At 42.7% G+C, this 26,893-nt stretch overlaps 1 protein-coding gene across 2 annotated transcripts in view; it reads right to left on the reverse strand.

The window, feature by feature from the left end:
- Positions 1–26,893, reverse strand: part of nat10 (N-acetyltransferase 10) — a 115,794-nt gene that overhangs the window by 52,386 nt on the left and 36,515 nt on the right. For both annotated transcript variants that reach the window (XM_078549576.1, XM_078549575.1), the window contains exons 8-19: positions 24,947–25,054; positions 23,924–24,057; positions 20,289–20,382; positions 18,124–18,222; positions 17,846–17,982; positions 13,169–13,293; positions 12,437–12,587; positions 11,435–11,531; positions 10,883–10,999; positions 7,173–7,274; positions 2,604–2,678; positions 476–592 (exon numbers count right to left, since the gene is read on the reverse strand). In XM_078549576.1, coding sequence (XP_078405702.1) covers positions 476–592; positions 2,604–2,678; positions 7,173–7,274; positions 10,883–10,999; positions 11,435–11,531; positions 12,437–12,587; positions 13,169–13,293; positions 17,846–17,982; positions 18,124–18,222; positions 20,289–20,382; positions 23,924–24,057; positions 24,947–25,054 — 1,356 coding nt within the window. The remainder of the gene's footprint in view (positions 1–475; positions 593–2,603; positions 2,679–7,172; positions 7,275–10,882; positions 11,000–11,434; positions 11,532–12,436; positions 12,588–13,168; positions 13,294–17,845; positions 17,983–18,123; positions 18,223–20,288; positions 20,383–23,923; positions 24,058–24,946; positions 25,055–26,893) is intronic.

Genomic DNA, 26,893 nt, shown 5'->3' on the forward strand with positions numbered 1-26,893 from the left:
AAACTGGGTTACCATGCATAAATATTCAGTGAAATGAATGTGAATGAAGCTAACTAAACTGGTACAAGGTGAAGAACTCATTTTTTCTTTGCCCAGCTTGAAAGAATTGACACATTTAATAGTAAACTGCAAGTTTGGAAAGTTTTTGTCCATGGGAGGGACTACAGGTGCATTTAAACTCTTACATTCTCCCGTTCAAGAAAAACATCACTGGCGTTAATGTCATCAAAAAACAATCAAAGATAGCACATCTTTATGGTCTAGACAATAAATTAAATACTTATGCAAGAATTCATGGCAGAACAGTCTGCTACACATGCCTGTGGATTACAAACCTCTTTAGTGAGACTACTGAAGCTAAAACGCCACTCTGTCCTAAACAAATCTATTGGGAGAGCTCATTGACATTTTATCAGCGATCTGGCTTTAACAATTCTACTGTCATCTTGTTGTTGCAAACTCAAAAGCTGCATACCTCACTGCTGATGGTGGTTATCTCGGTGGATTTATGGCTCTCTTGCTCCTCTAGACATGGAAATTTCCCTTCATAATACAACTGCAGCAACTCTACAGCTCGGCTTCCATATCCCATCTAGCCATAGGAACAAAGAGAGAAAAAATGACAAAGGCTTTAATGGATTATTGCAAACAATATTTAAATTTTGATGCCTGCAATTTTGAAATTAGCACTTAGAAGTTTTAAACCTTTAAGGAAATGATCTGGCTGTATCCTTTCCTCTTAAATTTGAAAACAGTCAATTAAAAATAATTTCTCCTCCTTGCTGGCAGCTGCAAGTTTTAATTTAATGAAGCTTGCAAAGGCTCAACACAATTCTTGGAGGCATAATTTCCTAACAAATATAAATCCCCTCTCACTAGCTCATGTGGATGAAGTGCTCTTATAGGTGCATCGGGTTAAATACATCAACACGATTGAGCATCACTAAAATTAAAGCAAAACACAGTCAACTCCCGTCATTCGCGAGGGTTCCATTATTGCGCACGTGCAGAGGCAGCACATGCACAGCATGTTCTTTCTACGCGGGCAAGGATTGGGAACGGTGAGAGTTTAACATTCTAAATCGCGGATAAGCAAAGTTTTGGGGCTGTGAACTGCGATTTGGGTGTACATACACATTTGCCTGAGTAAACAAATTCTCAATACAGGGGGTCACTAATGACGGGAGTTGACTATAGTGCGATGCTGGGGATCTGAAATAAAAACAGAAAGTACAGGAAAAACCCCATTCCAAAGAAGAGTCATATTGGACTCGAAACGTTAACTCTGTTTCTCTCTCCACAGATGCTGCCAGACCTGAGTTTTTCTAGCACTTTCTGTTTTTATCTTATGATTGAGCACCACCGTGGTTTATACATACTGTCAGCTGTGAGATAAGTTTAAATACAGCCTTTACTAACACAAGGTAGGCAGTTAGCTGGCCTTTGAGCTCAGCAGCGAACCAACAGCGCTCGCCACTGACTTTAAAGAAAGTTACCCACAAAGATCTAGCAATCTCCAGGTTGTGGGCTTCTCCAACGAATGCTTGTTTCTGATGTCAAGTAAAGGGCATCTCCAGGCATCCAGCAACAGTGATATCAAGTAGGGTAAGCAGTCAATCACATTGTAGCACCCTCACAGGTAGCAAATCAGAAAGTAAAGACCACTGAATCACTTCCACTTTTAATTTTAAATTTTTATGAAGAGTGAAATAAATGATTGGGACGTACACATGGGATTAAGAAAGAAACTGAAATACCACAAAAAAAAGCTTATACAAAATGTATACAAAATTTTCATCCTAATGTAAAAATTTGACACTTCCACAAATATAAAATCAATTTTTTTTGATCCAGAAAGGTTTCTCAGCAGTAGTTATGACTGTAGTTCACCATTACCAGCCCAGGGGTCCCTCAAGCATTTTAACAATAAGACTAAATGTAAGAAAAAGTTCCTGATTTCAAATTGAATTGCACTTTGCAGGGAACCTCAACCCCTGGAAAAAGTTCAAACACTGATTGTAACTTTTAGCTTTCTGTATTCAATTGTGCTTGTGTGGGCTCCAGAAATTGCCATCAGTTTCACAGGAGTAATGATGGTGAAAGCTAACAGTTTGGTTGTCGTTACTATTGGAAAGCTAGGCCAATCTCCCTGCCCGCTATAAAAAGTTTTATTTGAAAAGAATGGGAAAATTTTCAGCTCAGCTTCTAATGGACAGGAGCATAAAACTATCCTGGGGAGCTACAAGAATATGGATATGTGATCCTACAGTGTGCAATGGAAGTATAAACATTTATTGCTATTTATGAATAAATACATTACATGATATGAACTACGTGGACTAGTGTACACTATGGCCTGTATGCATCACGTTTAAATTTTAAAAAAAAGCAGCAACCCTAACTCAATCTCCAAGGATCAACTTTTCAACAGCTTACCAAAACAGAAATATACATTTGCTTTTCAAAAAAATCATGCACCATTCATATGGACACAATTCAACACTCATTTACTGTAAGATATTACACAGCAGATTTGAGATTAGTGCACAGCCAGATAAATGAAGACATTTGAATATTCTTCCTTTAAGGAAAAAGACTATTACCCCTTGATAATCTGGGTGTACAGCAATTCGGATAATACGTCCACCAGACAAGCTTCCAAAGTCAGGGTCCTGAAACTATATTAAAACAAAAAGTACTGTTTAGTTACTTGTAATTTAATAATAAGGAGGTTCATCCATTAGTCTTATTGGCTTGGAGGTTGCAGTGAGATGAGTCAGTAAAATAAGGTTGAAATTTCCTCTGCTTCGGACAGTACAACAACATCCACTCGATTTCAAAGTAAGCTCCCCAATGCTTTAATGAGTGACGGGACTGTGCTACCAAGCAGAGCCGAAGGTCCAGGTTTAATCCCTAGTCTGTCAGAACATATCTGATTTCAGCCAAGGAAGGGGAAGTGAAGGGTCCCAAATACTATATCCAGTCCCTAATGAAAGTGCCTGTTTATGAACGTAGAACAAGAACAGGGTCAGCTTGACGGAGATAATCTCCATGCTAACATTGTTACTACTTTTGACAAACAAGAGGGTGTAACTTGTGGGGTTCCACAAAGGTCTGTGCTTAGGCATCAGCAAAAATCTCCATCAATTAATTAGATGAGGGGGCCGAATGTAACGTATCCAGGTTTACTTATGGTACAAAATTGGGTGGAAAAGTAAGCTGCAAGGAGGATGCAAAGAGACTGCAAAAGGATTTAGGCAGGTTAAATGAGTTGGCAAGAACATAACAGATGAAACGTGAGGTTTCCCACCTTGGTAGGGAAAGCAGTCATTTTTTTTTTTAAATGGTGAGACATTGGAAAATGTTGCTATTCAAAGGAAATTGGGTGCTAAATTTTTTCTTTCGCAGAACATGGGCATCGCTGGCTAGGCCACCAGTTACTGTTCTTCCCTAATTGCCCTCGGGAAGGCGGTGGTGAGCTGCCTTCTTGAACCACTGTAGTCCATGTGGTGTAGGTACACCCACAGTGTTGCTTGGGCGAGAGCTCCAGGATTTTGCCCCAGCGACAGTGAAGGAACGGTGATATAGTTCCAATTCAGAATGGTGCGTGGCTTGGAAAGGAACTAGCATGGGAACACCACTACCTGCACCTGCTGCCCTTGGCCTTCTAGGTGACAGAGGTTGTGGGTTTGGAAAGTGCTGTCAAAGGAGCCTTGGTGAGTTGCTGCAGTGCATCTTGTAGCTGGTACACATAGCTACCACTGTGCATCGGTGGTAGAGGGAGTGAATGTTTAAGATAGTGGATGGGGTGCCAATCAAGCAGGCTGATTTGTCCTGGACGGTGTCAAGCTTGTTGAGTGTTGTGGGAGCTGCACTCATTCAGGCAAGTGTGGAGTATTCCATCACACTCCTGACTTGTGCCTTGAAGATGGCGGACAAGCTTTGGGGAGTCAGGAGCACTGCAGAATTCTCAGTAAGTTACTTATGCTTTAAAATTTGTTCCAGCCAGAGAGTGTGCTTTTTGGCTTCCAATTGACTCTTTTGTATCAGATTTGGCTCATTTCTTAACTTTGGACTCAGGTCAAATTCATATTGGATTTTCTCAGACTTGATCTCCCAATTTCTGTTACGGACAGGAGGAAGATTAATTTAAATAGTCCTGATTTCTCCTCTCACCACCCGTCCAAAAACAAAGGTATTTTGATTTTGATTTCCCCCTTTAGCACATTTTCCAAAGCCTTCAGTTTTGGTGTGATCCAATTTCCATTAACAACTCCACAGCAAACTTGAGTCAGGGTAAACTCAGGGGGTTTATTCGCGTATACACAAAACACGAAAGGAGGGGTCACAACGTAGCCTCCTTTTTCACTCATACAATAAAAGGGGGAATACAGAAAGAAAGGGAATTACAGGGGAAAAAAAACACAGAATAAGTAATTTTTGTTTCATGAGAGGCCAGACACCAATGTCCAAAGTCCAATGGTGTATTCTTTCAGATTCAGCAGGCTGATTTATTTTTATTCATTCATGGGATATGGGCATCACTGGTGAGCCAAGCGCCATTTGCCCTTGAGAGGGTAGTGCCTTCTTGAACTGCTGCAGTCCATGATATTGGATAATTTACTTTTCCAGTAGAGATGGCTTGCACAATGGGTTAGGCACATAGAGCTGAGTTAGTCTTGTAGGCGCTGGTACAGAAGTTCCACTAGAAACAGAGTAGATGGGGGCAGGGTATTCAACTGGACCAAGACCTTGTTCTGAGCTGCTGCTTGTAGATGGAAGATGGCAGTCTGCTTTGCAGCTCTACAAGGGAGGGTAACTGGTTCTCCTAGCTTTGAGGGAGGAGGGGGGGGAGAATCATGTGATGTGACTCCCACTTCACTTTGGTTTGGACAAAGGATGTATATTTCTTTGTCGGGATTCTTGAGATGGTTAATATTTCATCCATTAATAATTTCAAAAGCGGTTTTGGGGTCTTTTGTCCTATCAGATTGGTCGCTTCCATTGGGCGGGGCCTTGGCCTTAGAAATGAAAATGGTCTTTGTAAAATTGCTTTGGATTTGATCTCTGCAATCAGAGGTCATTAGCATCTCTTCAGAGATAACGAGGTGGCTGCTGTTCTGAATACCAGGAAATTCCTTTTGTTTGAGTCATTGTCAGCAATGGCTTCAAGTTACGTTAAAAGCCTTTGCCCAGGTTTTTAATAAAAATATAAATTAGCCATGATGATGATATATAATAAATATACATTATAATGTTATATATTATATAGAATTTATATATATATAAATATACATTGTTACATATTATAAATTTTATACATATTATAATATTTATAATTATAAAAATATAGAGTGAGGTCTTAGCTCCGGGACACCAGCCTCTGACCTGCTCTTGTAGCTAAAGTATGTGTGTGTCTGGTAATGGTACCCCCAGGAACGATAGTAATGTCATTGAATGTCAAGGGGAGACAGTTAGAATCTCTCTTGTTGGACACTGGTCATTGCCTGGCACTTGGGAGGTTACTTGCCACTTATCAGCCCACGCCTGAATGCTGTCCAGGTCTTGCTACATATGGACACCGGCTGCTTCAGTATCTGAGGAATCGCAAATGATACTGAACATTGTGCAATGTGCAATCTTCAGTGAACATCCCCACTTTTGGCCTTATGTTGGTTTATGATGATCATTGATAACGCAGCTGAAGATGGTTGGGCTTAGGTCATTACCCTGAGGAACTACTGCAGCAAAGACCTAGGACTGAGAAGGCTGACCTCCAAAAACCACAACTATCTTTCTTTGTGCTAGGTATGACTCCAACTGGTGGAGAGTTTGCCCCCTGATCCCACTGCTTTCAGTTTTGCTAAGGCTCCTTGGTGCCACACTTGGTTAAATGTTGCCTTGATGTCAAGGGCTGCCAACTCTCATCTCATATCCAGTTCAGCTCTTTTGTCCAAGTTTGGACCAATGCAATAATAAAGTCAGGAGCGGAGTAACACTGGTGGAATCCAAACTGAGCATCAATAAGCGGGTGAATGTTGACTAAGTGCCACTTGATTGCACTGTTGTGACATCTCTCATTATGATATTTGCTGATGATCAAGTCGACTGGATTGGAGGAGTTGTCCAGCTTTTTGTGTACAGAACACACCTGGGCAATTTTCCACATAGCCGGGTAGATGCCAGTGTTGTAGCTGTACTAGAACAGCTTGGCTAGGGGCGCGGCAAATTCTGGAGCACAAGTCTTCAGTACCATTGCCGAATTGTTGTCAAGGCCCTTAGCCGTTGCAATAACCACAGGATTGTATTAACTGAGGACTCACCTGTGCTCATACATAAAGGAGCAAGTTGAAAGAGGACTTGTTCAAGGTGCAGGACACTGAAATGAATGTTTTTAAGTGTATAAAGACTGGACTCCAGTGTTCTATCCTTCACAACCTGGTTGTGCAGGCTGGAAAAGTCTGAGTGTCCTTGTACACAAATCACAGACGTACAGTGCACATACAGCATGAAATTAGAAAAGCAAACGTTATTTATTCCAAAAGGGATTGGAATATAACTCTAAAGAACTCTTATTGAAAGTATATATGACATTGATGAAATTACACTTGGAGTAGTATACACAGTTTTGGTCCCCTTACCCAAGGAAGGATATGCTTGCCATAGAATGAATACAACAAAGTTTCATCAGGCTGATTCCTGGGATGAGAGACTGCCCCATGAGGGGAGATTGAGCAGGCTAAGCCTATATTCCGCAGAATTCAGAAAAATGAAGTGAACTCATTGTAACATAACAATTTTGAAGGGTTTGACAGGGTAGGTGCTGAAAGGAGGTTTCCCCTAGCTGTAGAATTAGGTATCACACTATCAGGTTAAGGGGTTGGCCTTTTAGGGATGAGATGAGGAGAAACTTCTCCAAAGTGCTCCTTAGAATTTCTACCCCAGGGAACTGTGGATGCTCAGTATATTCAAGACAGAGAATGACAGATTTTTGGTTACTAAGGGGATCAAGCAATGTGGGCGCAGTTCAGGAAGGTGTAGCTGAAATAGATGATCAGCTTTGATCTCACTAAAAGGTGAAGCAGGCCTGAGGAGTCGAGTGGCCTATCTCGTCTTCAGTCTGTCAGGTGGAATAGTCAAGCATGACAGATACACAGTGTCCATCATCCTACCTGCTCTGACACAGTCCAGGGAATGAGATCTCCAAATGCTTTCTTCCCACGAGAGAGGCTGTTCATTACAGACTGACGAGAAATCTCTCCCTCAAGGGCCACCTGATAAGGAGAAAGGGAAAACATGGCTTGTATTTCCAGCTTCAGCTTATTAGAAGGATCAAGGTGACAGTTGTAGCATCTTTAATAACTCTAATATTCATTGCATTTCAGGTATACCACAGCAATTAACTGGAAACTACACAAGGTGCAGTGCCCTTTGGTAAGGTACTGTTACTGGAATGCTCTGAAAGCCCCAGTTCGTGGATATTTGTATTTTACATGGTCAATGAAAGAAGGCAAGCCAGACAGATAAGCAACACCAGGATCATATTCCCAACTATATCTGTAGGTCAAAAAGGATAATATCCATCCATTTTCCTTATTCAGTTTCACATTCAAATTAACTTCTCTCCAGGCAACATCAGCAACTCTGAAAAGTATTCTCTCCCCCTCCCCACTGAACTACCAGTGCGAATACCAACATGGGTGAGCGTTGGTCTGCATAAATCTGAATAGGGTAAATCATCACAGATAACCTTGTGAAGCTGGCATTTGACCAAAGCACTAGGCTTGGGAAAATCCCCTTTCTATTGTTTATGGTTTATCAGAACGTGGTTGTGGTAATATTAATCTGTGCTGATGTCCACTAAAAAATGGCTAGAAGTGCAAACATTTCATTTACAAATCTTCAACATCCAGAAAAAGAGACTCCTGAACTGAAGAACATATACTGCTTGCCACTGTGATGCAATCCTTTTCACCAAAAAGAAATGACTGAGGTCAAATTGCAGAACGATATTGTACAAATACGTATAGCAATATGTTTGGAACTTTGAAAAAGGAGATAATTGTGTCAGGAGCAATTCAGAGAAGGTTCACTTGATTCATTTTTGGGATGAAGGGCTTATATTAGGAACAAAGGTTGAACAGGTTGGGCTGATGCTGATTGGAGTTTAGAAAGATGAGAGTTGATCTTATTGAAATACAAAATCCCGAGGGGACTTAATAGGGTGGATACCGGGAGGATGTTTCCTCTTGTGAGGGAGATTAGAACTAGGGGACGCAGTTTAAAAATATGAGGCCTTCCTTTTAAGATGAAGATGAGGAGAATTTTTTCCTCTGACAGTTTGTGGAATTCTCTTCCCCAGAAAGCAGTGGAGACTGGATCATTGAATTTATTCACGGCTGAGTTGAACAGATTTTTGATAGTCAAGGGAGTCAAAGGTTATGGGGAGTAGATACGAAAGTGAAGTTGAGACCACATACATACGAACATATGAATTAGGAGGAGAAGGCCGCTCAGCCCCTCGAGCCTGTTCTGCCAATCAATAAGATAATGGCTGATCTAATTGTAACCTCCATTCCACATTTCTGCATACCCCTGACAAACTTTCACCCCCTTGTTAATCAAGAATCTATCCAGCTCTGCCTTAAAAGTATTCAAAGACTCTGCTTCCACTGCCTTTTGAGGAAGAGAGTTCAAAACATTCAGGTCCCTCAGAGAAAAAAATTCTCCTCATCTGTGTCTTAAATGAGAAACCCCTTATTTTTAAACCGTGACCCCTAGTTCCAGACTCTCCCACAAGAGGAAACATCGTCTTCACATCCACCCTGTCAAGGCCCCTCAGGATCTTATATATCCCAATCAAGTCACCTCTCACTCTTCTACAAGGCTAGCCTGTCCAACCTTTCCTCATAAGACAACCCTCTCATTCCTGGTATTAGTCTAGTAATGTGGAATGTGGGAGCTTTTGGACACCAAGGCAATCCATGACAAAAACGTCTGCAGGGAGCGTAAGCAGCTCGAGGAATTTGGGATCAGGATTATTGATCTCTGGAAGTCAAACTGCAGACAGTGTGCAACTTAAGGGAGGGGCAGGAATACCTGGGCACTTTGTACCAGAAGACAGTCACACCTCTTAGAATAGGGTCGTCTGTTTTGGAAAGCGGTGAGGGACAGGAGGATGTGACTATCAGTGAGACAGGTAAAGGGACTGAATAGACAGTAGAGGAGGAGCCTCAGACTTTGCAATTGTCAAACAGGTTTCAGGTGCTCACAACCTGTGTGGACAAAAGCGAGGTCTGCAGGGTCGATGAGCTGGCTGGCCACGGTACCATGGTACAAGAAGCCGTTCAAGCAGGGGGAGCAAGCAGGAATGTAGTGGTTGTAGGGGATAGTATAGTGAGGGGGATGGACACTGTTCACTGCAGCAAAGAGTGAGGCCAGAAGGCTGCGTTGTCTGCCTGGTGCCAGGGTTCAGGATGCAGTGGGAAGGGGAGGATCCAGTCGTTGCCGTCCATGTCGGTACCAACGACACAGGCAGGACAAGGAAGGAGGTTCTGCACTGTCAGTATGGGAAGCTAGGTACAAAATTATTACCTGAATTGGACAGAGGTAGACAGATTGTTAGGCAAGGGAGTCAAAGGTTATGAAGGAAGACGGGAAAGTGGAATTCGAAGCACAAACAGACCAGCCACGATCTTATTGAATGGCAGAGCAGGCCCGAGGGGCAGAATGGCTTACTTCTCCTATTTCATATGTTCGTAACCTCTGAACTGCTTCTAATGCATTTATATCCTTCCTTAAATAAGGAGACCAATAATGTACACAGTGCTCCCGGTATGGTCTCACCAGTGTCCTGTTTAACTGAAGAATAACCTCCCTACTTATGTAATCAATTCCCCTCACAATAAATAATATCCTATTAGCTTGCCAAATTACTTGCTGTACCTGCATACTAGGACACCCAGATCCCTCTGAATCTCAGAGCTCTGCAATCTCTCACCATTTGGATAATATGCTTCTTCTATATTCTTCCTGCCAAAATGGACAATTTCACATTTGCTCACATTATACTCCATTTGCCAGATCTTTGCCCACTCATTTAACCTATGTCCCTTTGTAGCCTCCTTACAAACTCTTCGCAACTTACTTTCCTACCTATCTTTGTGTCGTCAACGAATTTAGCAACCGTATCTTCAAACCTTTCATCCGAATCATTTATATAAATTGTAAAAAGTTAAGGGTCCAGCACTGATCCCTGCAGCACACCACTCGTTACATCCCACCAACCAGAAAATGACCCATTTATGCCTACTTTGCTTCCTGTTAGCTAGCCAATCCTCTATCCATACCAATCTGTTACCCCCTATACCAAGAGCTTTTATTTTCCGCAATAACCACTGGTGTAGCACCTCATCAAATGCCTTCTGGAAATCTAAGTACAGCACATCCACCCTTTATCCACAACACGTGACTCCTTCAATGAACTCCAATAAATTGGTCAAATATGATTTCCCTTGCACAAAACCATGCTAACTCTGCCTGATTGCCTTGATTTTTGCTAAGTGCCCTGCCATAACCTCTTTAATAATAGCTTCTAACATTTTCCCTATGTCAGGTGCTCATCGAATGGCATAGCAGGCTCGAAGGGCTGAATGGCCTATTCTGCTCCTAAGTCTGATGTTCCTATGTAACCCGTCTCCATTAAAATCACAGATAAAAGACTTTCACTCAAAGGTGCTGACTACATATAGCATGTAAAGGACTGAAATGGAATAATGGTATATAAATTTGGCCATGCAAGCAAATCTTAACATGTTGTAAGCATTCAGTTGGATATTCTTAATGTGTGTGTGTTAACAGTGACCCTCATATGGCACATTACCTGAATGACAGCAAGTACTTCTGGTAGCGAATTCTGAGTAGGCTGCACTGGGGGCAGCAAGCAGAAAAGATGGTGAGCGGGAGCATCAGAAAGTAACTGAAGGTCATTAGGGCTGTTCTGTGAAGATATAAAAAAAAGTTGTTTTTTTAAAAAATAACCTTCAATACCTTGCAAAAATAACCTCAAAGCTTCACATGCAGTGAAAGATTAAAAGGTGCCTTAAATTTGGAGGAACTCCCGGCAACCTCTTTTTGAGCATACACGCTCAGTGATCATCTAGAAAATGTTTATTCTGAATACTCAACACTTATGGCTGAAGTAGAGAATCATACTTACACTTTGCACTATGTATTTTTTAAAAAAAGTAAAAGTTCACCTTCACGACGAAAATTCGAACCAATTATAAATAACAAGTTACAAGCCAAATAAGTTACAAAAGGTTAACAGCTTCTGCAAATACATTTAAAATGTAGTTCTTCCATGTAAAGAGGAAAATTATTAAAGCTTATCATCATGGGAGTTAGAACATAAGGTTGCTACACAAAGTCTCACCTTGTAATGGGATGCCACGTACAGAGACATCAATCTATGCAGGAAGGCCTCAGATGCTTTGTGATAACAGAATAGTGTGTCCCTATTCACATAGTAGCTGTAGCAGTTAAGGTAAGAAACTGTGAACTTCAAAATCTCAGTTTTAGTTTCAGTAAAACCTATCCCAGTGACTGCCCAAGGATCGACTTCTGAGTATGTAAACAAGAGTGGGGGCCCATGAAGCCAAAAAGCCCAGAAAATCCAAAGCACAAAGTATACCAAAATCAGTTCCGCATTTATAACACTCAGGGTTTACCCTGTCTGAATTTAATGCACCTGAAAGTTTGAAAAGAACATTTCTTAGCATCTCACAGGGAATAAATCCTAAATGAGAGCATGAAGTGATGTTAGTTTCAATGCTCTCCATAGGTATATGCAAATGAACAAGAACATTGATATTAGTTTGTATGTGGCCTGTGTCACTCCATGGTGTGCAAAGTTGGGCAAGACTGTTGAGTTTTAATATAAAAATTTCAGCTTCAAGGTTTTATGCTTAGCCTTTCCTACAACCTTTTGTAAGATAGTGAATTACTGACAGAATGTAGGCAGTCCTCAGGAACGACACATTACAAAACTGCTTAAACTGTAAAGGACTTTTACAGAAGAGTTGCAATGAATATAGCATTTCTGCACTATGTCCAAGGCTAGGGTATTTATTTGAAGGCCATATCATACACAAGCCCAGTTTTCATGTGCACACACCTGGAATGTCCATCTCTTCAAAGTCACAATTTTTGAATAGCAAGTATTAATTCTCAGACCCCAAGAATCTCTTTCAGATCTCAACAGATACAACACACTCAATAACTAGGACTCAAATGCAGGAGAAGTAAACACATTGAAATGGATTTTGGAGCAATTTGAGCACATAAATCCCAGAGATGTCATTCTGGTTTGTCTTGAAGGTCTAACAAGGTTCCCAGATACTTCTAGCTGTGAAAATATATATATTATGGTGGATACAGATCACATTTCTCTGGAAGTGGGCAGCCTGAGATGATTCGAGGTATATTCAGACAGTCTAAGCATAGCAGGTCATTCAGCCACTTCTCCACTGGGTCTCCAGGTGCATATCGAATTGCCTCATGTAAAGAAACCTCATGCAGGGACCGTACTGTCAACAAATAAAGATAGATTAGCTAATGCGTTACAACCTCTCAAAAAAAATTATGCTACATGCATTATATTTTCCATAGCACCTCAAAAAAGAAACTTAAGCTATCCAGCAATTCCAGTTACAAAACTGCCTGCACTTCAATATATCACACAACCACAATGTGATTTCCCTTAAGAATAGGCAAACTAATGAATGTCTAGCCTGCCCACTACAAATGTTTTAAATTCATTGACAATGTGGGCATCACTGGCTAGGCCAGCATTTATTACCCATCCCTAGTTGCCCATTGCTGTGGGTCTAGAGTTACATGTAGGCCAGACCAGGTAAGGACACCAGATTCCCTTCCCTAAAGGACATTAGTGAACCAGATGGGTTTTTACAACAATTGGCAATGGTTTCATGGTCGTCGCCGGAGATTTTTAATTCCAGATTTTTACTGAATTTAAATTACACCGTCTGCCATGGTGGGATTCAAACCCGGGTCCCGGAGCATTACCCTAGGTTTCTGAAAACTAGTCCAGTGATAATACCACTACGCCACCACATAATGCTGAAACAAGGAAAGGCAGTTTCAATACCTGTGCTGAGTTTGGCAGTGGAAGTGGTTTTATTCTCGGCAGTCATGTTGACTTGGCTCTGATTAGTCTGTTGGCGTAGCTGCTGTATCAGTTTTAAAGAGAGTGAGCGACCTGTCCCTTCATATCTGAAAACAGAGAGATTCTAAATCCAGGGTTAAATACTGTAATAGTACTCCAAGACCATAAAAAGGACCTTGCTAGAATAAATCTCTCAAAATCCCAGATCTTTTTATAAATTAACAAAGCAATCTTAACCAGAATTGCCAGTGATTTCTTTTTATTATTCATTTATGAGATGTGGGCATCGCTGGCTAGCTCAGCATTTATTGCCCATCCCTAGTTGCCCTTGTTCAGGGGACATTTAAGAGTCAACCACATTGCTGTGGCTCTGGGGTCACATGTAGGCCAGACCAGGTAAGAACAGCAGATTCCTTCTGTAAAGGACATTAGTGAACCAGATGGGTTTTTACAGGTATCAGCCATGGTTTCATGATCATCAGATTTTAATCCCAGACTTTTTTATTGAATTCAATTGGTGGTGGGATTCGAATCCGGGTCCCAAGAGCATTACCCTGGGTCTTTGGAATATGAGTCCAGAGAAAATGCCACTATGCCACTGCCTCCCCATTTACTGCCTAATTCATCGTAACACAATGCTGCTAAACTCCAAGGCTCTATCCCAACAACAGGCTCGAATGCCAGGACAACCTCACCATGGTCATTTAAAAACATAAGATCATAATAAATAGAAGGGAGTAGGCCATTCAACCCCTGGAGCCTGCTCTGCCATTCAGTAAGATCATGGCTGATCTGACTTTGGCCTTAACTTCACATTCCTGCAAACCTCCCTTAGCATCTGTCTGTCCAACTTTATCTTGGTGGGGTTCCCGGGCACATTTGGAACTTATCAGGAAAAGTAATCAGCTGCTGCTGGGGCTCCCATCCCTTTGAAAAACGGGTGCCCATTCCCAACAGCTACCAGTCAATCGGAGCGCCAGGAGGGCTGGCAGCTCAGCAACGCCACCGATATACCATCGGAGCAGACTGCCAAAAAGAGGGGGTGGGCGATTGCCACAGGGTCAACCACTGCTACGGAGAAGCATCTGTGGGCTACAGAGTGCCTGATTCTGAGGCCTCCCTCTCACCCCCATCCCTCAAGCCCTCAGGAAGGCCACCGTGGTTTGACAGGCAGGCTGCCAAGAGGTGGAGGCCCCTCACGCCCACAGATGCCAGCAAAATGCCAACAGAGACAGGAAGAGGATGTTCATTCTTTAAAAATGCTTTCATGGGATGTGAGCATCGCTGGCTAGGCCAGCATTTATCGTCCATTCGTAATTGGCCTCAAGGTGGTGATGGTGAGCCACTGCCTTGAACTGTGGCAGACCTTGTGGTGTAGGTACACCCATAATGTTGTTAGGAAGGGAATTCCACAATTTTGACCCAGCGACAGTGAAAGAATGGCGATATAGTTCCAAGTGAGGATGGTGAGAGGCTGAGAGGGGAACTTGTAGTTGACAGTGTTGCCATGCAGCTGCTGTCCTTGACCTTCTAGGCGCAATTTAGAAGGTGTTGTTGAAGGAGCCTTGGTGAGTTGCTGCAATGCATCTTGTAGATGGTACACACTGCTGCCACTGTGCATCGGTGGTGGAGGGTGTGAATGTTTGTGGATGGGGTGCCAATCAAGCAGGCTGCTTCGTCCCGAGTGGTGTGAAGCTTCTCGACTGTTGTTGGAACTGCACTCATCCAGGCAAGTGGAATGTATTCTATCACACTCCTGACTTGTGCTTTGTGGATGGTGCACAGACTATGGGGAGCCCAGCACATCAGTGCAAAAGATAAGGCTGAAGCATTTGCAACAATCTTCAGCCAGAAGTGCCAAGTGGATGATCCATCTCCGCCTCCTTCGGAGGTCCCCAGCATCACAGATGTCAGTCTTCAGCCAATTTGATTCACTGCATATGATTCCAAGAAGCGGCTGAAGGCACTGGATATTGCAAAGCTTGCGTAACCTGACAATATTCCAGCAATAGTACTGAAGACTTAGTGCTGCAGACCTCGCTGTGCCTCTAGCCAAGCTGTTCCAGTACAGCTACAATGCTGGCATCTACCCAACTTCTGTGGAAAATTGCCTAGGTATGTCCTGTGCACAAAAAGCAGGACAAATCCATCCCAACCATTTACTGCTCCATCAGTCTACTCTCAATCGTCAGTAAAGTGATGGAAGGGGTCATCAACAGTGCTATCAAGCGGCACTTGCTTAGCAATAACCTAGTCACCCATGCCCAGTTTGGATTCCGCCAGGGGCACTCAGCTCCTGTCCTCATTACAGCCTTGGTTCAAACATGGACAAAAGAGCTGAACTCCCGAGTTAACGCGAGGGTGACTGCCTTTGACATCAAGGTCGCATTTGACCGAGTGTGACATCAAGGAGCCCTAGCAAAACGAGTCAATGGGAATCGGTGGAAAACTCTTGCTGGTTGGAGTCATACAGGAAGATGGTTGTGGTTGTTGGAGGTCAATCATTTCAGTTCCAGGTCATCACTGCAGGAGTTCTTCAGGATATTGGCCAGGTCTTGCTGCATTTGGACATAGACTGCTTCAGTATCTGAGGAGTCGTGAATGGTGCTGAACATGGTGCAATCATCAGCGAACATCCCCGCTTTTGGCCTTATGATGGAAGGAAGATCATTGATGAAACAGCTGAAGATGGTTGGGCTGAGGACACTATCCTGAGGAACTCCTGCAGTGATGTCCTGGAGCTGAAATGACTGACCTCCAACAACCACAGGCATCTTCCCTGATGCCACACTTGGTCGAATGCTGCCTTGATGTCACTCAGTCACTCTCAGATGGCAGTCACTCTCACCTCATCTCGAGTTCAGCTCTTATGTCCATGTTTGAACCAAGGCTGTATTGAGGTCAGGAGCCAAGTGGCCCTGTTGGTACCGAAACTGAATGCCAGTTAGCATGTTATTGCTGAGTAAGTGCCATTTGACAGCGCTGTCAACCACCACCTTTCCACTACTTTACTGATGATTGAGAGTAGACTGATGAGGTAGTAATTGGCCGGGTTAGATTTGTCCTGCTTTTTGTGGACAGGAACATGGGTAATAGGAGTAAGAATAGGTCACTCAAGCCATGCTCTAATTTTATTTACTAACTTCCACATTTCCAGGTAGATGCCAGTGTTGTAGCTGTACTGGAACAGCTTGGCTAGGGGCACAATTAGTTTTGGAGCACAAGTCTTCAGTATTATTGCCTGAATGTCGTCAGGGCCCATACCCTGCTGCAGCATCCAGCACCTTCAACCATTTCTTGACATCACGTAGAGTGAATCGAATTGGCTGAAGACTGGCATCTGTGATGCTGGGGACCTCCGGAAGAGGCCGAGGGGGATCATCCACTCGGCACGCCTGGCTGAAGATTGTTGCAAATGCTTCAGCCTTGTCTTTTGCACTGATGTGCTGGGCGCCCCCATCATTGGGGTTGGCGATATTTGTGGAGCCTCCTCCTCCAGTGAGTTGTTTAATTGTCCACCACCATTCACGACTGGATGTGGCAGGACTGCAGAACTTAGGTCAGATCTGCTGGTTGTGGGATCGCTTAGCTCTGTCTATCGCACGATCATTCCGCTGTTTGGTATTCAAGTAGTCCTGTGTTGCAGCTTCACCTGGTGCTGCTCCTGCCATGCCCTCCTGCACTCTTCATTGAACCAGGGTTCATCCCACAGCTTGATAGTAATGTCAGAGTCGGGACGTGCTGGGCCATGAGCTAACAGATTGAGGTTGCGTACAATTCTGCTGTTGTTGGCCCACAGAGCCTCATGGATGCCCAGTTTTGAGTTTCTAGATCTGTTTGAAATCTATCCCATTTAGCACAGTGGTAGTGCCACACAACACAAGGAGGGTATCCTCAATGTGAAGGCCAGATTTGTCTCCACAAGGACTGTACTGTGGTCACTCCTACCATTACTGTCTTGGACCGATGCATCTGCAACAAGTAGATTGGTGATCATTGATGATCGTTGCTCACCACCTGCCACAGATCCAGTCTAGCGGCTATGTCCATTGGGACTCGGCCAATTGATTGGCCACTTAAGTGGCACAACTGTCTCTGGCAGGAAGGTCGTCCTCAACCTTCCCCACTGCTGACAAAATGTTATTGCGAAAGGAAGATGACATGCAGTCCATCCGTGCTTTTCCTCACCACTTTACAACGCCTCTCCCACCTTCACACCCACTGCTCCAGTCCATACCTAGTGGCAAAAATCCAATATTTCAGGCCTGTGATCTTCACCAGAAGTGAGAAAGGTTAGATATATAATAGCTTGTGAGCAAGTGAAATGGTGGGGAGTGTTAGAAAAATAACAAAAGGGGAGATCTATGATAGGGTGGAGAGGGGGAGAGATTAAATGACAATAGGTGGCATGGGGTAAAGTCAAAGGGAGTGGTAATGGAACAAGTAAAGAAAAGAATGAAATGAAAGAGAGAGAGAGAGAGAGAGAATAAACAAGCCAGCAAAGATAAATGAAACAAAATGGGGCAGAGGTTATGGTCTAAAATTGTTGAATTCAATTTTGAGTTTTGCAGTCTGTAAAGCACCCAGTTAAATTATAAGTTGCTCCTCCAGTTTTCATCGAGCTTCACTGAATCTTCAGACTACAATCCAATCACATACCCATTTATGGTGGAGGCCATGAAAACAAGGTAGGGACCCAGCAATTTCTTCACCAACGGGAGTGGGATGGCAGCTGCCTCATCAATTACCACCAGCTCAGCCTGACCCAGTTTAACTGCATCTGCAGGGTGGATGTACTAACAAGGGAAAATAGAAATGCTGTAATTACATGATCTTGCTATACAAATGCACTATTCACAAAATGAACTGCATCAATGCATATTGTTCTGGAATTTTAACAGCTCAAAAAAATGAAAGTCAGCAAAACACCATTTTACCTGGATGGTCTGCCTGTGCTCCTTATAGATATTAACTCGAACCACAGCTTTGTTGAACTCTGGATTTAAAGACTGAACTATTTCATAGTCCAAATGTTCCTGAAAGAAAATAAGTGTGACACAAGTCCTCATGGAGACCAAATGAAAAGTTGATTTTCTTTTACAAACATGGTAATGCTAAAAGGTTAGTCAAGGAAAAGGTGGGACCTATCAGAGATGAAGATGGAAACTTGTGTGTAGATGCAGAGGCTGTGGGAAGGGTTTTGAATGAATATTTTGTCTCCGTGTTTACAGAGGAAAGGGAGGATGTAGATATAGTAGTCCAGGTGGAACAGTTAGAGATATTGGATGGGATAGTCATAAAGAGAGAGGAAGTACTCGAAGGGTTGAAATCATTGAAAGTGGATAAGTCACCAGGGCCAGATGGATTGTTTCCGAGGCTGCTGAAGGAAGTCAGGGGGGAGATAGCAGATGCTCTGAGGATGATTTTCCAATCTTCACTAGATACAGGGGAGGTACCGGAGGACTGGAGAAATGCAAACGTAGTTCCATTGTTTAAAAAGGGATCAAAGGAAATGCCAAACAATTATAGGCCAGTTAGTCTTACATCAGTGGTGAGCAAATTAGTAGAATCAATCCTGAGAGATAGGATTAACTGTCATGTGGAAAGGTAATGGACTAGTCAGGGATGGTCAGCATGGATTTGTTAAAGGAAGGTCTTGCCTCACAAATTTGATTGAATTCTTTGATGAAGTGACAAGAAGGGTTGATGAAGGTAGTGCAGTGGATGTTGTGTGCATGGATTTTAGCAAGGCATTTGACAAGGTCCCATATGGCAGATTGGTCAGAAAAGTAAAAGCCCATGGGATTCAGGTAATGTGGCAAACTGGATAAAAGGTTGGCTTTGTAACAGGAAACAAAGGGTAATGGTCGATGGATGCCCTTGCGAATGGAAAGTTGTCTCAAGTGGTGTTCCACAGGGCTCGGTGTTGGGACCCTTGCTGTTTGTGTTATATATTAACGATTTGGACGTGAACGTGGGGGGCACGATTGGGAAATTTGCAGATGACACAAAGATTGGCCGAGTAGTGGATAGTGTAGAGGATAGCCATAATCTCCAAAACGATATAGATGGGTTGGTGGAGTGGGCGGTAAAGTGGCAGATGGATTTTAACATAGAGAAGTGTGAGGTCATACATTTAGGGAGGTCAAACAGTTACAGGGATTACACAATAAATGGGAATATACTAAGAGGGGTAGATGAAGTGAGAAATCTTGGCGTATAAGTACACAGGTCCCTGAAGGCAGCAGTTCAAGTAGACGAGGTTGTAAAGAAGGCATATGGAATGTTCTCCTTCATTGGCAGAGGTGCAGAATATAAAAGTAAGGGTATAATGTTGGAATTGTATAAAACACTGGTGAGGCCACAATTGGAGTATTGTGTGCAGTTCTGGTCACCACATTACAGGAAGGATGTAATAGCTCTGGAGAGAGTGCAGAGGAGGTTTACAAGAATGTTGCCAGGGTTAGAAAAGTGTAGGAGAGATTGGATAGGTTGGGGTAATTTTCCTTAGATCAAAGAAGGCTGAGAGGTGACTTGATTGAGGTGTACAAAATTATGAGGGGAATAGATAGAGTGGACAGGATAAAATTGTTTCCCTTGGTGGAAAATTCTAGAACCAGGGGACATAGATTCAAGATAAGTGGCAGAAGGTGTAGGGGGGACATGAGGAAGAACTTTTTTTACAAAGAGGGTAGTGGGTGTCTGGAATTCGCTGCCCAAGTTGGTGGTAGAGGGAGAAACTCTAAACTCTTTTAAAAAGTACCTGGATCTGCACCTTAAGTGCTGTAAGCTGCAGGGCTATGGGCTGGGTGCAGGAAGGTGGGATTAGAAAGGGCACCTGGGTGTCCTTGGGCTGGCATGGACAAGATGGGCCGAATAGCCTCCTTCTGTGCTGTAACTTTTCTATGGTTCTATGGTTAAGAGATTACAACTGCACTTAACCAATCGAGCGCACATATCCTGGAAAAGATACTACTGGATACAATGTCACATTTTCAAAGCTTTATTCAATGATACATACACTAGTTTTATATCCTACATAAATATTTTTGGCTATTTAAGATAAAAGTGGTTCATTGTTCAGGTAGGTTCATTCTCTTACCTGATACTGTAAGGCATCAAAGCCTTTAAAAACAAATTCAAATAGGGTGTGTAAGTTGTCTGGACTTGGTGAGGTGACAAAGATATTGGAATACCTGAAAAAAGAGAAAACATCAAAGTCATTTAAATTAATTTTTTTCAAATACCCATTGAATATGAAAGTTACTAACTTAAGACTTTTATTTTGCAATTTAAAAATATTTAAGTAGTGTCACAACAACATAACACTTTAAAACAGAGCAGTGGAGTGCATAATATGTGGATTTTACATATTTCACAAACAGTAGTCTCCTACATTCAAACTCCGAGGTTTCAGTTGTCTCCATCATCCAGCTGTACCATTGTACCATGGTACAAAAAAATGCATTAAGGATCAAAGGTTACGGGGAGAAGGCGGGAGAATGGGGTTGAGAAACTTATCAGCCATGATTAAATGGTGGAGCAGACTCGATGGGCCGAATGGCCTAATTTCTGCTCCTATGTCTTATGGTCTTATAGTTGGAAAGTCAGAAAAAATACTAACTGCCAAGGTTCATTCTAGATATGTAGCAAGGTTTACAGTTTTAAGGGCAAACACTAAGAATTGCAAATAAATATTAATTCCTGACAAAAGATTTCTAAGTTCGGCCATGATTGTGCCCACAATTGTGTGTATTTCACTCCAAGGACGTCAGGAGTTTCATGTTGCTATCATAATCCCCCATTATAAAACTATATTGTTAACTTCAATAAGTTAAGAGACAATAGCTGCATTATGTTACTAAGGGGCATTGCCAATTTTTCCGTGTCAAATTCTTTTAGAAAATAGATGACAGCAAGTCAATGGTCTATCATACTAAACATTTTCTACAGAATTTGGCTTAATAAAAACCCGATTTTAGTTAGGAGACAAATCTTTCTGCACAAATATCAGCAGCAGCTCGATGCAATTCTACAAGTTTAGTGCATGAAAGAGAAACGTAGCATCTTCTTTTGTCAACAAAAATCCACACTACAAGCATAGTTGTCTTTCAAAAGGTAATTGATAAATTTCCACATAATAGAAATATATTAGCAAAATCGAAGCCCATGGGATTAAAGAGGCACAGGCTAAAATTAGCTAAGGCAGAGAGCGGTGGTGAATGGTGGTGTCCCTCAGTCAATGTTTGGATCACTGTTTTTTGGATATATTTTTGAGATGCTACATCTGTTCTGAAGATGGTAATGCCACTGGGCTAGTAATCCAGGGGGTTAGGCTAATTCTCAGGGAACAGGGTTCGAATCCCACCACAGCAGTTGGTGGAATTTAAATTCAATTACTAAAAATCTGGGGTCGAAAGCTAGTCTCAGCAATGGTGACTATGAAACTATCGTTTGTCATAAAAGCTTTACTAACGTCGTTTCAGGGAAGGAAGTCGTCCATCCTTACCCAGTCTGGCTGACATGTGACTCCAGATCCACTATAATGTGGTTGATTCTTAACTGCCATCTGAAATGGCCTAGCAAGCCATTCAGTTTACGGGCAATTACGTATGGGCAATGAATGTTGACCATGCCGGTGACACACTCATCCCATGAAAGATAAAAAAAATCTAACCCATTTAACACAGTGGTAGTGCCACACATTTGACCAGGTACAATGAGGCTTCATGGGGACTGGAGTCAATGCTGAGGACTCCCAGGGCAATTCCACCTGACTATATACCACTGGGCCGTCACCTCTGGTTGGTCTGACCTGCCGGTGGGACAGGACATATCCAGGGATGGTGGTGTCTGGCAGTTAAGAGTTAACTACATTGCTGAGGGTCTGGAATGTGGGCAAGGACAGCAAATTTCCTTCCCTAAAGGACATGAGCAAACAAGATGAATTTTTTTTTTTTTTTTTACAGTCAATGATAGTTTCACCATTACTGAGACTTCCTTCCAGTTCCAGATTTATTTATTAACTGGAATTTAAATTCCACCAGCTGCCATTGTGGGATTTGAACCCATGCCCCCAGAGAATTAGCCTGGGCCACTGGGTTACTTGTCCAATGATATTACCACTTCACCACTGTCACCTCTCACAAGAGGCTTCAAGAGGGCAGACTGGTGAAGTAGGTACACACATGGCAGATGAAATCTGACAGAGAAATCTGATTAATTTTGGTAGAAAAAGTATGAGAGGCAATGCAAAATGGTACAATTTTAAAGGGAAAGCAGGAATGCAAAGGCTTTGGATTTTCCTTACAGAAGCCTTTGAAGGTGGTAGATAAAAGTTGAGACGACTAAAATAGTGTTTGTGCTCCTTGGCTTTATAAATACAAGAATTAAGTACATAATCAAAGTTATTTTAAACCTTTATAAAACACTGGTTAAGCCTCAACTGGAATATTGTCTCTAATTCTGGGCATCACATTTTAAGCAGTATTTCAAGGCCTTGCAGCAGACGCAGACAAGATTTTAAAACGTTACAGGAGATGAAAGGCTTCAGTTACATGTAGAGCCAGAGAACCAAGGGATTGTTCTGCTTAGAGCAGAGATGTTGAGGGGAATAAAAACAGAAAATGTTAGAAATACTCAGCATGTCTGGCAGCATCTGCAGAGAGAGAAACAAAGTTAACGTTTCAGGTCTGTGACCTTTCATCAGAACCCAGAAAAGTTAGAAATGTAACAAGGCAAAGGGTTACACAATAAATAGGGGGATGGTAAGAGGTATAGAGGAAGTATGGGGCCGTGGAGTGAATATCCACAGATCCCTGAAGGTAGCTGGACACGTCAAAAAGGTGGTTAAGCCGGCATATGGAATCCTTTCATTTATTAGCTGAGGCACAGAATACAAGAGAGCAAGGAAGTTGTGCTGGAACTATATAAAACATTAGTTACAACTTTTGAGTACTGTGTGTAGTTCTGGTCACCTCATTACAGAAAAGATGCAGTTACACTAGAGAGGGTCCAGAGGAGATTTACAAGGGTGTTGCCAAGGGCTGGAAAACTGCAGCTATGGGGAAGGATTGGATAGGCTGGGGTTGTTCTCCTTGGAACAGAGAGGCTGAGGGCAGGTTTGATGGAGATGTACAGAATTGTGAGGGGCCTGGATAGAGTGGATAGGAAGAGGTCAGTGACTAGGCATAGGTTTAAAGTGATTGGTAGAGAGATTAGAGGGAAGATGAGGAAAGGTTTTTTCACCCAGAGGGTTGTGGGGGCCTGGAACTCACTGACTGAAAGGGTGGTAGAGGCAGAAACCCTTAACTCATTTAAGAGGTGTCTGGATATGCACCTGCAGGGCTGTAACCTACAGGGCTACGGACCGAAGGCTGGAAAGTAGGGATTAGTCAGGGGCTTGTTTATCAGCCAGCGCTGACACGAGGGGCTGAGTGGCCTCTTACTGTGCCGCAAACTTTCTCTAATTCTAAACTTTCTGTAACAGGTTTTGAGCAACTAGGGGGAACAGGTTGGGAAGAGCAAGAGGAAAGGTTTGTGACATGGTGGAAAACAGGAAAGGTCAAATGACAATAGCTTCAATGGTGCAAAGCCAAAGGCAGAGATAATGGGACAAGTCATGAAACAAAAGATTTGAAATAACTGGTTAAAAGAACCAGAGGAAACATGAGGAAAATGGAAAATATAGAAAAACATCACAGCACAGCAAAATGGAGCTGTGAATCAAACACTTACCCAAACGCCACAGCTCCTGCAATGGCCAGTCCCAATGCAGCAGATTTACCACGGCCTCTGGCAGCAGTTAAAGCAACTGTGCTTCTGAGTGTCTTCTCCGAAATAGCTTCAATGAATGTCAGTACTGCTTTAGCCTAATAGGGAGAGACCATGTCATTGATTTGCTTGTCAACAAAAGTTAACATAGCAACACCCCGTGGCTGCCTGCATGCAGTTATGCTGCTGCTACAGAAGTATAAGGTGTTTCTAGCAATTATGATAATTTAAAATTACTTGACGTAGTAACAAGGCAAGTGGACAAGGGAGAAATGGCCGTATTGAGTATCAAACAAAGCAGCACAGATTAATATTAAAGAGAAGTTTGAAGCAGTTTGTACATCCTCTTGGTCAGATGATGGTTGGAAGTACAGGGCCAAAAGTATATTTTTAAAGTTACGATAGAACAGGTGCATAATTTCTTAGGTGTACAAGATTCATACTGTACTTTGATATAAAAAAAGTTTCAACAAAGAGTAGAAAAATTCTGTAGGAAGAGAAAGCCAAGTCTTAAATAAATCCTTACCAATATTTGCAATAGACTGTGATTAATGTCTTTTAATCTCTTAACAAGACATAATGTAAACATTAAGCAAATATGTAAAAAAGCAGCACAAATGTTACAATAGTCGAGCAGTAAAAGACCTGCATTGTTTAAAAGCTCTATGGTGCATTAACATTTTTTGAACTGAAATGGTGTGTCATTTCCGCACTAACCCACTCTGTTGTGTTTTATCTTAACAATGGTAACTTTTAGCTTAACGTACAGGTTGATTAATTTTTCAACATTTCACTAGGAGCAGAAAAAAGGCAAGAGGCTCACCAGATTCCACACAGTCTAAATAAAGCACTTCAAATCACCTCGAAACATTCCCACTACATATAAAGTCAGGTCTCAAAAATGTAAAAAACAAGAATGACAGTTTATATCCAACAGACATACTCCACTTTTCTACCGCCAAGGCCTATCGGGGTCCTGTTCCTTACCTGGTCGAGAGTTTTGCAGCCATCAACAAGGACTCCTACTGGTTGAGTATCATGGAGAGATTCTTTAAGTTCTTTGAGTTCAACCTCTCGAGGCGTTAAGCTGTCCTCCTTAAAAATTAGGAAAATACATTGACAGGTAAGATTACCAATGAAGGGTTTTAATTCAAAGATTTAGTTACAATCGTAACTAACACTGATGAACTTCCCTACACAAATTCTTCCAGTGGAATCAGAGGGTTTTTAGGAACAGGGATCTTATGCCAAGCTACATGATCAGGAAAATCAACATATCAGCATTAGGGATACACAAATTACCAGAAGGGTGGTGACGGATCCAGCAATTGTGGAATGAGATCTTGGGGTTTTGAAATGGAGATGGAGGCTTCAGGAATAATGGGACAGGTCCCAGGATTATAGGGAAAGCAATCCAGGATTTTCTATTTATTGATGGGGTGTGGACGTCATTGGTTAGGTGTTTATTACCCATCCCTAGTTGCCCTTGAGAAGGTGGTGGTGAGCTGCCTTCTTGAACCGCTGCAAGTCCATGTGGTGTAGGTACAACCACAGTGCTGTTAGGGAGTTCCAGGATTTTGACCCAGCAACAGTGAAGGAATGGTGATATAAGGCGGCAGCTCACCACCCACCTTCTCAAGGGCAATTAGGGATGGGCAATAAATGCTGGCCCAGCCAGCAATGCCACAGCCTGTAAATGAATTTTTTTTTAAATTTCCAAGTCAGGATGATGAGTGGCTTGGTGGGGAACTTCCAGGTGGTGGTGTTCCCATCTATCTGCTGCCCTTGTCCTTCTAGAACTAACGGTCATGGGTTTGGAAAGTGCTGCCTAAAGAGCCTCGGTGAACTCCTGCAGTGCATCTTGTAGATGGTACACACTGCTGCTACTGTGCGTCAATGGTGGAGGGAGTGAATGTTTTATGGATGTGGTGCCAATCAAGTGGGCTGCTTTGTTCTGGATGGTGTCAAGCTTCTTGAGTGTTGTGGGAGCTGCACTCATCCAGGCAAGTGAAGAGTATTCCACACGCTCCTGGCTGGAGAGATGATAGAGGAGGAAGGGCTTTAGATTCCTAGGACATTGGGGCCGTTTCTGGGGGAGGTGGGACCTGTACAAGTTGGACAGGTTACATCTGAACAGGACCAACATCCTCGCGGGGAGGTATGCTAATGCTGTTGGGCAGATTTAAACTAAATTGACACGGGGGTGGGATCCTGAAAAGTAGTTCAGAGGGGGAAGAAGCTGGGATGGAATTAGAAGTTAAAATGCGAATAAGTGAGTCCGGAAGGCTAGATAAGAAAGAAGTGAGTTTAATGCAATGAGCTTGAGGAATAAGGCAGACAAACTGAGGGCACAGATAGACAGGTGGTAAATAGTGAGAAGGATAGCCGTAAACTGCAGGAAGATATCAATGGACTGGTCAAGTGGGCAGAGCAGTGGCAAATGGAATTCAACCCGGAAAAGTGTGAGGTAATGCACTAGGGGAGGGCTAACAAGGCAAGGGATTACACTATGAATGGTGGGGCCCTGGGAAGTACTGAAGATCAGAGTGACCTTGGTGTGCATATTCACAGGTCCCTGGAGGTAGCAGGGCAGGTAGATAAGATGGTTAAGAAGGCATATGGAATTCTTGGCTTTATTAGCCGAGGCACAGAATACCAGAGCAGGGAGGTTATGTGCAACTGTATAAAACGCTGGTTAAGCCACAACTGGAGTCCTACGTGCAGTTCTGGTCACCACATTATAGGAAGGATGTGATTGCACTGGAGAGGGTGCAGAGGAGATTTACCAGGATGCTGCCTGGGCTGGAGGGTCTGAGCTATGAGGAAATATTGGATAGGCTGGGGTTGTTTTCCTTGGAGCAGCGAAGGTTGAGAGGGGACCTGATAAAGATGTATAAGATTATGAGGGGCATAGATAGGGTGGATAGGAAGGCA

Source organism: Cetorhinus maximus, chromosome 9, assembly GCF_964194155.1.
Source record: "Cetorhinus maximus chromosome 9, sCetMax3.hap1.1, whole genome shotgun sequence".
NCBI lineage: Eukaryota > Metazoa > Chordata > Chondrichthyes > Lamniformes > Cetorhinidae > Cetorhinus > Cetorhinus maximus.